General features: G+C 36.0%; 1 protein-coding gene across 1 annotated transcript; it reads left to right on the top strand.

Annotated features, from left to right (window-relative positions):
- The first annotated feature begins 525 nt into the window (after window positions 1–525).
- On the top strand, window positions 526–6,659 carry LOC141398309 (uncharacterized). Its single transcript, XM_073975591.1, has 3 exons — window positions 526–714; window positions 5,202–5,783; window positions 6,006–6,659. The coding sequence occupies exons 1-3, from the start codon at window positions 526–528 to the stop codon at window positions 6,657–6,659; spliced, it is 1,425 nt and encodes a 474-aa protein (XP_073831692.1).
- Window positions 6,660–16,653: the final 9,994 nt, after the last annotated feature.

Below are 16,653 nucleotides of genomic sequence, written 5' to 3'. Positions count from 1 at the left end.
CTGAAACTTTGCACACTTTTCCGATTTGGATGACAATACATGAATATGAGGGATTCTCGATTTAGTTTTCGAATCGAATAGACGTATTTTTTTGTGTCTGTAAATAAAATATATTTTCTAAAATTTTGAAAAAATAAATTGTTGCTCATATTCTCAAGAATTAATAATACTTATATGAATGAACCAATACCTGCGGAGGAATGGACTCCATCTGAAGATGTACCCCCAGACAAATCAGGGGATACAAGGAAATCAAAGAGAATTAATACAAAATCGTCACCAAGCTCTGGCATGGAAGAATCATTAGATAATTCTGAAATTGTCCCTTGCAATTTGAAGGCTAAACATATTGGTACCAAGTCACGGAATAAGAATAAAACAATTGATGAGAGAAGATTCGGCGATGACGTTTGTCAAAATGAATTTTCTTCTGTTTCCAACTTTGAAACAAATTCTAATCCAGTTTCTACATTTCCCAATACGATTACTTTCAACTGCAGCCAATCAAAAACCAAACGGCCGAGAATGTGTGAATCCTCGAAAAAGTCATCAGCCTCAAATCAGGAATCTCAGAACCGTTTTGCTTTGCTTGGGGATATTGATATCCTCTTGGAGCCATCTATTCCTAGAGCTCAACCTTCTCAACCCAATTCTGAAGTCAATCCCAATATTGAAACTACAACCGCTCCTAGAAATGAAATCTCTTCGAAACCGGTAAATAGTCTTAAAGCATTTTGTCCTCCCATTTTCCTTTTCAATGTAAATGTAACAGATCTTATTCAAACCTTGAAATCTAAAAATGTAGTTTTTAGGATTATAAATAAGGGTCAAAAGAAGTGTAAATTGTATATTAAAGATCCATCAGTACATTCCGAGATGATTGAGCTACTAAAAGATAAAGAAATTCCATCATACACGTATACCCCTAAAGAACTTAAGCGTACAAGATTAGTTTTAAGGGGACTTTATCATAGAACTGACTTAGATGATATCAAGAAATACATTGATGCTAGGGTTCCTAATACAGTAGATACTGTCCCGAAATTTTCGACTGAATTTTCTAGGAGAAACAAAATTGATACAGGATTGTTTCTAGTCACACTCTTACCTGGTAAAACAGATAGTGAGCTTAAGACTGAAAGATATATTTGTGACCAAAGAATATATTGTCAACAATGGGGCCATATTTCCAAAAACTGAAGTAGAACACATCTTTGTGTTAAATGCGATCAAAAACATGGCCCTGGTGACTGCAAATTTGTCTCAAGTGAAGAAAACAAGCCGTATTGCGTAAATTGCAAACAAAATGGACATCCTTCAAATTATAGGGGTTGCCCAGTTTATAAGGAATATTTAAAAAACATGAACGACAAAAAGTCTGCAGCTAGAGAGAAAAAGATTTTAGCCACCAACAATGTATCTAAGGCAATGAATAACCTTAACGTTTTCGATGCCAGTCGAACATATGCCAGTTGTTTTCCAGAACATAACCAAGCCAGACGTAAACCTGTATTAAGAGAAGAGTTTCTAAAAATTGCAAAAAATATTTGTCATCCTGAAGCAACCTCCTTAGAGGATAGGATAGAACTTTTTATTAGACGTTATAGAACTCTTTCAAAAGAGCAGGCAAAAATGCAATGTATAGAGCTTCTGGAGGAAATTAAATCTCAATATGGTCCGTGATTCTATTAAATGTCTCACTTTCAATGTTAGGTCCCTCATAGAGGTAAGCCGGAGGATTGAACTGTCTAATATACTTAATTCCAACCTAATTGATTTCGGATTCATTCAAGAAACTCACTTGAGAGATAGGCATAGAGTTGTATTAGAAAATTATACTTTCATTAGGGATACCAGCTCACAAGGCGTAGCAATAGCCATAAGAAATTTATATAAATTCCGTAGGGTCCATATACCTGATTTTAAATTTCCATGCGTGTTTTTAAGTATTAGTCTCGTTTTGAATGGCATTGAACAACAGATTTTAATAGGATCAATTTATATACCATGCAATGCTAATCGCATGCTATATGAAGAAAGCTTGTCTGTTTTGTGTAGTTATTCTCAAAATTACTTTGGTATCATATTAGGGGTGATTTCAATTCAAGACATTCATCTTGGGGTGACGGACTGGACAATATGAATGGTAATGTGTTATTCTCTTGGCTGCATCGTACTTCTATAGATTTTGTTCGAATTTGTGATACTATTCCATCTTTTCCAAATGGAGCTTCATATCTTGACCATTTTATTATAAGCACAAACTTGTTTGATTCAATTTCGCCAAATTTTCGAGTAAATACATTACCAACTGTTTGCTTTGCTGTTTCGCCAGTCAGTTACGAATAATTATTAATTTATACCAACTAATAATAAATAATAATTTGGTTTACAATTATTATTGAAATTGACGTCATACGCCCACCATCGTCGTATGTTAACAACATTCGGAGTATGGCCTGGCACCTTCATCATTAGAACTTGTCTGTCAAAGTTTAGTTAGTACTAAAACCAAAACAAAAGTGAAAAAAAAGAAAGAATTTAGCAGCAGCAACTACCGCCACTTTTTGTTAAGATCTTTTGTGAACAACATTGTTTAAGCTCTTCTAGCAATATCTTAATATCGTATTATTACAACTCAATTGCAAGTTGCAACATTATTGAAGTGTCAATAAACCATTGAATTGAAGTAAACCAACCTTCGAATTTTATTTTAACAAATTGGTCTTTGACAACGACGTGCCAAACAAAGATATTGAGTAAAGAGTTTTACCTAACCCTTACTGAGATTATCTGGTTCATCACAACGTGTGCAGTGAAGGTGCTCTCCATTGGAATCGTATCGAAGGCGAAGACTTATCGTTGACCAAAGTGATTGCTTGCGAGGAGATAGTTGACAACCCAGAGAAAGGAAGGGTTGGCGAGTTCTGGGTATCTGGCTCAATTGAATTGACAGTGTGTTGGGATCCAACGAGGAGTCCTCGGTTCAGCTAAGTATCAGAGAATCATCAAACCTAATTGGACAGAGCTGTGGGTATTAACATTGGTCCTTCTACCAACAAGGAATTCAGCGAGTTTGGTGGATTAGTTTGTGGCCCAAATAGGGTAAAGTACGGAGGATAAAGAGGTACATATGTACTTAGTGATTCGTACGCATGCTGTGAAATTTATTGTACTCCAAAATTATAAGCGGAATTGTGTTGTGCATATTAAAATTATCATTGCGGTACCTAGAGGGAAGTGTTTCTATGCTAATGATCGTAAGGTGGAAGCAGTGATCTGTTACATAATATAGTTTGATCTTAGTACTGAATCCGCCATTTTCATTCTGCTTTGCTAATTTTTTTTATATTTATTGGAGACTCTGTTTTACATTCAATAACGGTTGGCACAACAAACCAGTGGTGGTATTAGTATGTAAATAAAGTAACAATACATACATACGTAAACAAATATACATATACATACTTCTATGAAAATATATTGACGGTTTGTGTGTGACTGCACAGTGCTTTGGAATCTTGTTGAAGTTTATTACAAAAACTGAAACACTTTTCAGTGTATTTATATTTGTGTACATCGAGTAAATATATAGACACTTATTTTTCTTGATTGCACAGTGTTTCAAAGCTTCGAGTGAATTTATTTTGAGAACAAATATAAATATATTTTACATAGAGTTGTTGCTCTGTTTTACAATTTATGTGAGCTTTTCCTTTCTCGTGGCTATATAAGTGAAAGGAGCACAAATACTAGACGTGTTCCTTTCCGTGCCTGAGGTCACCAGTTTTTGACACTTTTTACCCGCAAGGTGTTTCCTTTACTTTTAAAAGCATACAATTTATATGAGTGCAGTTCACCAATTTTACCATTTTTTGCCACTGTTATAATTCTTAAAAAGTAAAGGAACAGACACATCTATTTGTGTTTAATAGGATATTATTCCAATTTTAAATAAAAATACAAATAAAATGGATGTTTTTGATAAATGTTTGGAAGCGGGCGTCGAGTTATCCAAAATAGAAAATCGACTAAAAGAAGAAGACTTCACGGATTATTCGGGGGAAGCTCTAGACTTTGAAAAAAGTGAACTTTCGAAAGCCTGGACAAAATATAAAAAAGTATTTGATGAGTGTGGCCCTGAAGAGGGAAAAGAAAAGAAAAATGTGGCAATACAAACAAAACATAAGGAGGTTAGAAAATCGTATATAAAATGCATAAATATTATTGCCGCTGCACGAAAAACTTTACTTGGAGATAAACCTGTTGCTCCACCCATAGTTTCACAACCAATTCATGGGTTTTCTGTACCTGTACCCCCTTGTGATACAGCCGTTTTTCATGGCAGTTATGAATCATGGCCCACCTTTAGGGACATGTTCAAGCTGTTTTATTTATACCAAAAAACAGATGGCGAAGCACGCGAAATAAATAGAAATGTGACACTAACAGGTGATAATTTTGAAATTGCATGGAATAATTTGAAAGTGCAGTATGAAAATAAAAGGATCCTTGTCAATTCTCAATTGAAACAGTTGTTCAATCTGACGCCATGTAGACACGAATCTGCGGAGGAAGTGAAAAGGCTACAAAGGGAGGTGAACAATTGTATCTCAGTACTGAAATTGTACAATATCGACATTGATTCGTGGGATCCAATTTTTGTTTTCCAATGTTCATCACGGCTTTCGGAACAAACTCTAAATTTGTGGGAACAGTCGGTCAAAAACAAAACAGAAGTACCGAAGTGGTCCGAACTTAACGAATTTCTCACTGATAGGTTTCATGCATTGGAGAGTGTTTCCGAGATGTTGAATAACAATCGGTTTTCCATTGAAATGCAATCGTTTTCTAATAGAAATCAACAAACACCTTTTAAAGTTAAACAAATCAAGTCCCACCACACTAAATCGGAAATGCCCCAATGTAAATTGTGCAAAGAAACGCATATGATAAGCTTATGTCCAAAATTCTTATGTTTAGACTACAAAGGACGAACTGCAATTTTGAGAAAATTCAAATTCTGTTTTAATTGTCTCAATATAGGTCATATGTATAATGATTGCAGTAGTACAAATGGATGTTCAAAATGTCATAAAAAACACCACAATTTGTTGCACAGAGATTTCACAAAGAAAACGGGTCAAACTCTGAATAATGAGGTAACTCAAACTAAGAAAAATTTTTCCACTCAAATACAGTCCATCGAAGTTCCTGGTCCGTCCAATGTGGTTCAAACTCATCATACAGTGGTGGCAAAAAAGGTGATGTTAGCTACGGCATGGATAAAGATTATAAGTCGTAGTGTTGCATATAAAGTGCGACCTTTAATAGATCCGTGCTCGGATGAGAATTTTATTTCTGAAAAGGTTCAAAAGTTACTCAAATTGCCTACGTTGCCTATCTCCGCAGAGGTAACTGGGCTTGGAGGGCAAATGGTTAGTCGATCCGAGAAATTGGCCAGCTTTACTATAGAACCGATGAATAATCAGAATTTGTCATTAAAAGTAGACGCTTTGGTTGTACGCGAGGTGACCGGAAAGGTACCGTCGCATTCATTAAATACCATAGATCATTTGAATTTACCAAACATTACTCTGGCAGATCCAGATTTTTACAAAAGTGGTCCTATAGACATATTATTAGGAGGAAATTTATATCCAATAATTTTACGCGGTGGTGTTCAACATGGAATTTTAGATACGTTAGTTGCCCAAGAAACAATATTTGGCTGGATAATAACTGGCCCTTCAGTATCGAGAATTCAGTCGTGTTGTACAAGAGTATGTCATGTAACCAAGGTGTCACTGGAGGAACAGTTATCAAAATTTTGGGAGATGGAGGAGGTTTCCCATAGAACCCTATGTTCTGACGAGGATAAAAGGTGTGAAGAAATTTATTGTTCAACGACGAAAAGAAATTCCGAAGGGAGGTACATTGTTGATCTTCCCTTTATAGAAAGTTGTCCATCTTTAGGGTCAAATAGGCACATTGCTCTCATGCAGTTCAAACGTAATGAGAAGTCATTAATGCGTAAACCAGAGTTCAAAACCCAATATGATGAAGTCATGAAAGAGTACCTAGATTTAGGTCACATGGTAATAGATAATGAGTCAGCGTGTGATCATAACTATTATTTGCCTCATCATGGTGTCCTTAAATCATACAGCACTACTACGCAATTAAGAGTAGTCTTTAATGGTTCTAGTAGGTCTGCAAATGGAAAAAGTTTAAACGATAATTTATATGTTGGTCGTACATTACAGCAAGACTTAGTTGCCCTAATCACAAAATGGAGATTTTACGAATATGTATTCAGTGCGGATATTACTAAAATGTACAGGCAAATTCTAATAAATCCCAAACAAACTAATTTCCAAAAAATAGTTTTTCGTTGCTCAAATGACGAAGAAATAAAAGATTATAGATTGAATACTGTGACGTTTGGTATTAGTTGTGCCCCTTATTTAGCATTAAGAACGCTTTTGCAGTTAGCCGATGATGAAGAAGCACGTTTCCCTATAGGTGCTCATATTTTGAGAAACGCAATGTATGTCGATGATGCTTTAGTAGGTTCGTTCTCCATTGAGGAAGCATTAGAAGCACGGTATCAGCTAATTGGCATTTTGAAATCTGCAAAATTTGAGTTGAGGAAGTAGACCTCAAACTCCAAAAGAATTTTAGAAGGTTTACCCCCGGAAGACTTACTTAGTAGTTCCTTTTTGTGCCTGGAAGAGGACAGTAGAGCGAAGATGCTAGGCGTAAGATGGAATGCCGCATCTGATTCTTTTTATTTTGTAACAGAAGTGATCCAAATAAAGGATTCGTATACCAAAAGGCAGGTTTTATCACTAATAGCTCGAATATTTGATCCTGCTGGTTGGTTAGCTCCAATAGTTATAACGGCAAAAATTATAATGCAGCAAATGTGGTTAGATCAAATAGAATGGGATGAACCAATTAAACCATTGGCTCTACAAAATTGGCTGAAATTCCTTACACATTTCAACAAAATTGATGTTATTTCCATCCCAAGATGGGTAAAATTTACTCCAAATTGTCTGGTTCAAATTCACGGGTTCTGTGACTCGTCAGAGCTAGCATACGCGGCAAACGTTTACGTTAGAATACAAAATGGTACTAAGGTATACTCAAATTTATTGATATCGAAAACGAAAGTTGCCCCCATTAAAAAAGTGTCGTTACCACGACTAGAGTTGTGTGGTGCCACTTTATTAGCGAGGTTAATCGAATCTATTAGGCTAAACTTTGAGCATGGTCAGCATGAGTTGTTTTTGTGGACTGACTCAACCATTGTCCTTGCGTGGCTCAGAAAACCCCCAAGTTCTTGAAAACGTTTGTGGCAAATCGAGTCTCTGTTATTTTAGAGAAGGTCGGAAATATAAAGTGGAGACATGTGGTATCCAATAGCAATCCCGCCGATTTAGCAACCCGGGGGCTGTCTGCTGTAGAGCTTCAGAATAACAATTTGTGGTGGCACGGTCCAGATTGGCTTGCTTTAGATATGTGTCAGTGGCCAAATAGTACGAAAGATTTTCAAACATCATCAGAAGAGAAAAGAGTTCAAGTCATGTTTGCTAAATCGACCAAGGAATGTGACCCTTTAAAAGAATTAAATGGCCCTTCAGATGAATCTGAAGATGAGTCCGATGATAAAGAAAGGTCTTTAAAGCGAAACAAAGAGAAAGAAAATAAGGATTTTTTGAATGATATTTCAAGTCTGCCTAAGGCTATTCATATCGTAGCAAGAATGTTTCGGTTTGTTGGTCTAGCTCGTAAGTCCAGTACAAACCCCGAAAAGTTGTCTTCGCGAGAGTTGTCCTTGGCCAGAAGGGGAATATTTATATGGTCCCAGAAGCTGCACTTTCCCAAGGAATATGCATGTCTATCATCCAAGACTAAATTAAGCCCTAAAATTCCATTGTTGTGTCTAACCCCTTATCTAGATCAAGATGGCTTAATAAGAGCTAATGGGCGCTTAGGCTCCACTGCCTGTTTGACATTCTATGAACGGCATCCTGTGATCCTTGCTTATAACAGTAGAGTTGCTCGGTTGTATGTAGAATTTGTCCATAAAATCACATGCCATGGAGGCATAAGATTGGTTATGACAACTGTGAGGCTTGAATGTTGGATAACCAAACTAAAGAATTTGGTAAAAACTGTTATTCAGAATTGCAACGTCTGTATTTTGCATCAGAAGAAGCTTCAAGGTCAAATCATGAGTGTATTACCCTCTATAAGAACCACACTAAGTCGCCCCTTCACAAATACCGGCGTAGATTTCGCTGGACCATTCGACTTTAAAAGTTTTACTGGTCGTTATTGTGAGATCACGAAAGGTTATGTGTGTCTCTTCATCTGTTTAGCAACGAAGGCGATTCATTTAGAAGCCGTGAGTAATTTGTCTACTCCGGCCTTCTTAGCAGCGTTAGCCAGGTTCGTCTCTAGACGAGGTTGCCCAAATGCTATGTATTCCGATAATGGCAGAAACTTTGTTGGCGCGGCTCGAAAGATTGGAGAAAACTTTGACAAGAGGGTCAACGAACTACGAGATCATGCTGTTATTAAATATGGTCACCAACAACTTTCATGGCATTTCATCCCTGCGGCTGCGCCCCATATGGGGGGACTATGGGAAGCAGGGGTGAAAAGTTTTAAAAACCACTTTAAAAAACTTTCTGGTCAACTCAAGTATACATTTGAAGAATTCTCAACATTGTTAGCGACCATTGAAGCGTGTCTCAACTCGCGCCCCCTTGGCCCTTTACCAGACAGTGTTGACGATCTACAAGCTCTAACACCAGCTCATTTTTTAATTGGGTCTTCAATGTTAACTCCTGCCGAGCCAGAAGAAGTCAATGCTATTGGGAGCGTCTTGAATCGCTGGCGGAAATTAAAAGCTATGCACCATGAGATTTGTCGTAGATGGAAAAACGAATATTTAGTAGAACTACATAAAAGACATAAATGGAAATACCCTCAGATGGGTCTAATGGAAGGGGATTTGGTTGCTCTTAAAGGAGAATCTGTTGGTTCTACTGATTGGCGGTTAGGGCGTGTTGAAAAGGTATATCGTGGTCCAGATGATAGGGTTCGGGTTGTGGATCTGAAGACTCAAAATGGAAGTATTAAAAGACCAATTCATAAGTTGGTTCTTCTACCCCGTAGCTCTGAAAACTAAATAGATACAAATTGTCTAGCATCATATTTTAATTAGAACATCTTTACAGGTAAAACAATGAGTGGCACTCCTTTCAACACAAACTTCCCATGTCCTGTATGTTATCGGCCTCATGCAATTCGGCAATGCACAGCTTTCCTGACACTGGACGACCATAAAAAAGTGAGACCGTTCTCGCCACGGGAATATGTATAAACTGTTTGGCACAAACGCATAAAAGGTCTCAATGCCGTAGTCCTGATGCATGTAAACGCTGTGATGGATTCCATCACACAATTCTTCACTCTTTGCCAGAGGAGCATATCTGGTTTCCTATGACCGCATTGGTGCGAATTTATACGTGTCCGAAAAGACGAGCTCAAACTATACGCACTGTTTTGGAACCGAACTGTAAGCGGTCTTATATCACATTGAAAGAAGCTCTATCGTTACATTGCATCATTAAAGACATGCGTACAACTGCCCTTTTACAACATCAGGATGTAAACAAGGGACAAGTGAGCGTAGAGTTGGAGGTGGTGGACAGGGACTTCGGCGTTAAACCCCCTGCCAGAATCGACCGGGAGTTCAACATGCCATACGATGTGCTACAAAATGGTTGTGCTGCTGATAAGTGGTGGTACAAACCTCAGCCGTACCAAATGATTTTGGGTACTGACGCATGCCGGAACGTCTTTGTGGGACCGACAAACGCACAAGCTGGGAAGATATTTACCCAGGATTCCAAATTTGGTCTATTATATTTCGGTGAAGGTAGAGTGCAGAAAATACAAGATCGTCTTAATTGAATATGTGCTAACCTTTCCATAGAGAACCTGAGGTATTTAAAATCCGGAAGTATTAAAAATCACAACCTTAGAAGACTGTTTATATCATCTCATCATATTAATCTTATGTTTTTGTAAGAATCTGAATTATTTATATAGCTATTGAATTATTAGTCTGTTAATATTTGCCTTATAATCTAATATGTTTTCTTTTCAGTGGTGGTGGTTGTTGCTGGTATGAAGTGTTAGTCACTGGGTTGCACATTTCGTGCAAGGCCGCCAGTATGTTTGCTTTGCTGTTTCGCCAGTCAGTTACGAATAATTATTAATTTATACCAACTAATAATAAATAATAATTTGGTTTACAATTATTATTGAAATTGACGTCATACGCCCACCATCGTCGTATGTTAACAACATTCGGAGTATGGCCTGGCACCTTCATCATTAGAACTTGTCTGTCAAAGTTTAGTTAGTACTAAAACCAAAACAAAAGTGAAAAAAAAGAAAGAATTTAGCAGCAGCAACTACCGCCACTTTTTGTTAAGATCTTTTGTGAACAACATTGTTTAAGCTCTTCTAGCAATATCTTAATATCGTATTATTACAACTCAATTGCAAGTTGCAACATTATTGAAGTGTCAATAAACCATTGAATTGAAGTAAACCAACCTTCGAATTTTATTTTAACAAATTGGTCTTTGACAACGACGTGCCAAACAAAGATATTGAGTAAAGAGTTTTACCTAACCCTTACTGAGATTATCTGGTTCATCACAACGTGTGCAGTGAAGGTGCTCTCCATTGGAATCGTATTAAGGCGACCGTGGAAAGACTTATCGTTGACCAAAGTGATTGCTTGCGAGGAGATAGTTGACAACCCAGAGAAAGGAAGGGTTGGCAAGTTCTGGGTATCTGGCTCAATTGAATTGACAGTGTGTTGGGATCCAACGAGGAGTCCTCGGTTCAGCTAAGTATCAGAGAACCATCAAACCTAATTGGACAGAGCTGTGGGTATTAACACCAACATTTTCCGACCATTTTCCACTGAGTTTGCATTTAAAATTATCGCCTTTCCTAATTCTCCCAGATGTTATACTTCATATAAAGATACAAATTGGAATGACTTCAAAAGTGATGCAAGAGAGGCATTGCTTGCAACTTTTCCTGTTTCTGATAGGAATCTTACCAATGATGAAATTGACTATTATATCGACAATTTCACAAATATCATAAATAACATTCAGACCTTGCATTCTAAAATCATTAATGTAGGAAGAAAAATTTTAGTTTCCGATTCAATTGAAAACCTTTATAAGTTGAAATACACATGGCAGAGGGATTTGAAAAGAATCTTTAATAGATGTCGTGATAAACATGATCCAAATTATCGTATGTTATCAAAACAAGTTCAGTTATTAAACATTATAATTAAGAGGCAAGTTGAAATTGAACAGTGTCGTATTTTTTCGGAAAAACTGAGAAAGATTAAACCTGGACCTCGGGCTCATAGTCATGTTTATAATATCATTGGTTATAAACGCCAAGCGAACATTAGTATGTTATCAGAGAACGGTGTTCTTTTGGACAGTGATTCTATTGCATGCACTAGATTAAAAGAATATTTTGGTAATATTTACCAGCAAGTGCCAGTAATCGAAAACATGCATGAAATGGAAAGTCTCATTGATGGAGTTATCGCAAATGATTCTAGTTTATTTATTTTCGATAATATTGTCTCCTCTATTAATCCTATGGATAATCCCAGGCTTACGACTTTGGATGAAATTGTCAATATATGCAAAACAATTAACAATAAAAAATCTTGTGGATTGGATAGGATATCTAACTTTATTATCAAAAAACTTCCTGCTAAGGGCTTTGAATATTTAACTATAATCTATAATAACTGTATAAATAATTCGTACTTCCCTAACAAATGGAAAATATCTATAATCGTTCCTATTTTAAAAAAACCCAACAACATAGAAATAAACAATCTAAGGCCCATTTCATTGCTGTCAAACTTAGGTAAGATTTTAGAACGAGTTATTCGTATTAAGATGGATTATGGAATAACAGCACCGTATATCCCTGATCTTCAGTTCGGATTTAAAAACGGTCATTCAACTTCTGATGCCCTTCTTAAATTCCACAATGATATTATTTGCAAATTACGTGATCGAAAATGCACTGTAGCACTTTCTCTCGACGTTGAGAAAGCATTTGACCATGCGTCCCATATAGGAATTTTATATAAAATGATTCAACTTAACTTTGATCCGCTTGCCATAAAGATTTTCCACAGTTTCTTCTCGAATAGGAAATTTTGTGTAGAATTTCATGAGATTTTATCTGATCCAGGAGACGTTAAAGTTATCTTTTAATGGAGTTGAAATTCCTGTAGAAAATACTTTAAAATATTTAGGAATAACGTTTAATAATCTTTTAAAATTTAATAAACATGCTAGACAGGTATTGGGAAAGGCATACAGAATTCTTGGCTCTTTCTCTAGAATCTTAATAAATAAAAATCTTCCTGTGAGCACGAAACTTCTTTTATATAAAACAAGTATAAGGCCAGTATTTATGTACGCATTTCCCATATGGTTCAGTGTGTCTCCTGTGGTAATCAAGGAAATGGAAATTTTAGAAAGGAAGGTTTTACGTCATTGTATTGGTAAATATTATGAATCAAATTGCAAGCGTTATTCTAATAAGATAATTTATAAGGAGTCCAAGGTTACTCCTATAGGGCTGTACGTTTGTGACTTGATTTTGTTAATCGAGTTAGTGATCATCAAAATTGTTATGTATCATTGATTTACGACACCCAGATACCATATAGTTGGACGAATACTAATTATTTATCTCCTATCGGCTATGTAAATGAAGTTCTTCCAAATTTTCACATCAATGTTAATACACGATATGCATTTTATACAAAAACTATGTCAGGTACGCACAGGGGTTAACGTGCATGTTTTTTTATTTTATTTTCCCTTTGTTTTTATTTTTAGTTTTTTTTTTTAGTTTGTAAGATAATTTGAGATTTTTACGCTCGAAAAAATTGTATTCTCGGGAGCAAGGAATTTTAAACACTGTTATAAGTAATTATTTGTGTTCTTCGTATTCCTGTAAAAGCATGGTGCTGTTCACATTTCTACCAATATTGTAAATTTAGATAACACATTAAAATCTTAAGTTTGCTTATTATTACTACAACTCTATATAATTATAACGTTTATAAAAAAAGGCTCAATAAATTCAACTTAACTTAACTTAACTTACATGAATATGAAATCAAATCCAATATGGTCCATTTTTTCCTGTAGCCAAACATGGACCAAAACATGGACCTATGTTGGTTGACGATTTTTAGTGAAGAAGTTTCGTGACCACAGAAAACTTCAGATGCCAAATTAAACATTGTAGTTACAGTAGAACCTCGATAATTCGTAGTTTAAGAGACCGGCAATTTTATACTAATTATCGAGGATTTCGAATTAAGGAGGTTAAAATGCGAAGGAAATTTCTTCAAGGGCCCGACAGCTTATACGAATTATCGAAGATTACGAATAATTGAGGTACGAATTATCGCGACTCTTCTGTAAAACCCTCAAAATACGGAAAATCGGGAGGTACCGTTATACGGGAGCTGGCAAACTATTGATATTCCCAATTTTAGATATTTTCGATATTTAATTTCAAAAAATCAATTGTTATCAATATTATCGTTAATTTTTCATCACCAATAATTTGGAAATAAAAATTGCGGAAATGTCTACGCTTTTGTTGACATATTGCACAAGTACACAAGTTCAAACATCTAAAGAAGAAATAAAAAATAATTTAAAAAGATTATGTTTCAGTGTTTTATTTAGAAATGCACTTAAAACTGGAAGATAATTTGTCGCTTAGCCTCAATAAATATATTTATTCTCATGATGGAATCTCATTATTTTTTTATTGTTTAACTATTTTTTTTTTTTAAATTATACATTTTTTTACCACTGAGAACAAAATTATAGTCAATCTAGGCCGAAAATTACCGCTATATGGGGGCTATACCAAAACCTGGACCTATGTCCACAATTTTTGGTAGGGATGTTTCAGTACCATTGGGAAACCCAAATGCCAAATTACAGCCTATTCGGGTTAATAATGAAGATAAAATCCTTTAAACACTTGAAATCAGGTGGTATTACTATATGGGGACTATACCAAAACCTGTACCTATGTCCACATTTTTAGTGAGGAAGTTTCTGCACCAATGGGGGTCCCATTGTCAAGTTACAGCCAATTCGGCCTAAAAATGAAGATAAAATACCTAAAATCGGATGGTAGCTCTATATGAGGGCTGTATGAAAAAATTGGCCAATGCTCATGTATTGTCATCCAAATCTGAAAAGTGTGCGAATTTTCAGTTCGATTGGTCAACTGCAACTTCGTTAAACATGAGTTACTAGTTTTGAACTAAATCGGGTGGTACCGCTACCCGATTTTCGGTATTTTGAGGGTTTTATTTTTTATTCTCAGTGGTCACGAAATTTCTTCACTAAAAATCGTCAACATACAGTTTTTGACAAGTTTGAAAAAACGATGTGTTTGGTTTTTTATCGGATATGCCTTCTACAAAATTTTTTTGGCTAACTTTTTAGTATAATAATTGTTTCACAAACATCCCATTAGGGACCAGGGAGACTTCTCTCATATCAATGAGTGCACCACGATTCATATTAGCTCAATGATATGGGACCTACAGTTTATCGCCGAGCCTGAACAGCGTGTCTAAGATACCACTTTTGTAGAGAAGTTTTACATGGCTGAAATTCTCAGGAAATGTCGCCAACATTACTGAGGGGTATTTTGCCACCGTTGGAAAGTGTTTTGATGTTGCCTGGCGGGGGAATCGAACGACCGTATGTGTGCAATGCGGGTGTGCATATCGTTGCACCACGGTGGCATCCTTTTACTAGAGTACTTAAAATTAGTAATATATTTTATCAATTAAAATGTACGCTTACACTTTTGTAATGGAAATAAAATTTCACTGCGTGGCCTAAGTATTTTGACAAAATTGTTCTACTGATATTTAGACCTCAACAATAATATATATATATATATAATTGTTCCACAAACATCCCAGATGGGACAAGGGAGACTTCTCTCATATCAATGAGTGCACGCCGATTCATATTGGCTCAATGATATGGGACCTACTTTTTATTGCCGAGTCCGAATGGCGTGTCTTAGGACACCACTTGTAGAGAAGTTTTTCATGGCTTAAATACTCAGGAAATGTCGCCAGCATTACTGAGGGGGAATATTGCCACCGTTGAAAATTTGGTGTTGCTTGGCCTGGGATTCGAACCGCAGACCTTCTGAGTGCAAGGCGGACGTGCTAAACATTGCACCACGGTGGCCCCGTGAAATGTATTTTTATATTTTTTATTATTATCAGTAGCAGTAAAAATAATATATTTCACACACATCTGAACCATTATGGACCCATTTACGGATCGATATTTCAAGGATATAGCGATATTCAAGAGATTTATCATAACGCAAAATTGTCGATGGTTTTCTCAAATTATCTCGGAATATTTGGCGGATTTCGACTTGTTATGAGAATAAAAACATTTTTTCTCTTACAAATGTGATATTTGAAGGAAATAAGTTTAAGTTTGATCCCGCAATACGCTCCAAACGTCCCCACCAAATTTAGTCCACCATATTAACAGTGTTCTGCAAATGAATACATAACACTTCGATCAGTTTACTACCATCTTGTTATGAAAGATAGTTCAAAGTGCCAAAATATTCAATTTTATCCACAGCATTAACGACAAAAATTAAATATCGCAGTATTTTAAATGGTGGATCGGACTATTCGGATGCCTGCGATCATTTGGGCATGGAAATAGCAATATAACGATATTTATTTCACAAAGATACCACTTTTTGTTCTTTTTACTCAAGCTTACTGAAAAGTGTATTTTAAGGTGAATTATGTTCAAATATATTTTTATCAGTCCAAAATATACTCTGCCACATTGATTACACCGTCCGACAATTTTCAAACAATTTTGTTACACTTGAACCGGTCTATATACATACGTTTGAAAGTATAGGAAAAATGGAGTATAATGGTATTTTTTTCGTTTTCTCATCGTTTTGACCTTTTAGAGGTCAAACACATTTCAAAGGTCAACATTTTTCAAAAAAATATTTTAAATACATGTACACGTCGTACGATGCTTGGTGTCATATTAAAGAGGAGATTATAGGCTTTATATAATAATTATAAATTATTGCATTATAGGATAAAAAGATATTAAAACAAGTAAAAAAGTATCAGTCGGCTTTGCCGACAGAGATATGCCCTCAGCCTGTGTATATTGAAACAATTTTTTCCCAAAATACGTATGTATTTAGGGGGTTTTGCGCATTTGAACCGACAAACCTTTTGATTAGGTTTAAAGATCAAAAGTTTTGCGGAGGAGATACTAAAAGGAATGGATCGACATTGACCGTTATGGAAGTGGATCTCCAGCCACAACATATGGTGCCATAGGGGGTCTTTACACTCTTCGGGCTGTTTGCTCAAGAAGTATGGACTTGCCCCTAAGAAACTTTTACCATCGTAATTGAGGCAGCGAACCCAAGTTGCTTCAACAA

Source organism: Musca autumnalis, unplaced genomic scaffold (assembly GCF_047663935.1).
Source record: "Musca autumnalis isolate F117 unplaced genomic scaffold, ASM4766393v1 scaffold_3, whole genome shotgun sequence".
Taxonomy (NCBI): Eukaryota; Metazoa; Arthropoda; class Insecta; order Diptera; family Muscidae; genus Musca; species Musca autumnalis.
This window is presented reverse-complemented; position numbering and strand designations above follow the sequence as displayed.

What these genes read in the sequence shown, in the direction of transcription:
- LOC141398309 (XM_073975591.1), top strand. Translation starts at nt 526, where the DNA reads ATGTGTGAATCCTCGAAAAAGTCATCAGCCTCAAATCAGGAATCTCAG. An exon ending in ATGAAATCTCTTCGAAACCG is followed by an intron (nt 715 to 5,201) that starts GTAAATAGTCTT and finishes ACTCAAATACAG; the next exon opens with TCCATCGAAGTTCCTGGTCC. An exon ending in TTCAGTCGTGTTGTACAAGA is followed by an intron (nt 5,784 to 6,005) that starts GTATGTCATGTA and finishes GCTCTCATGCAG; the next exon opens with TTCAAACGTAATGAGAAGTC.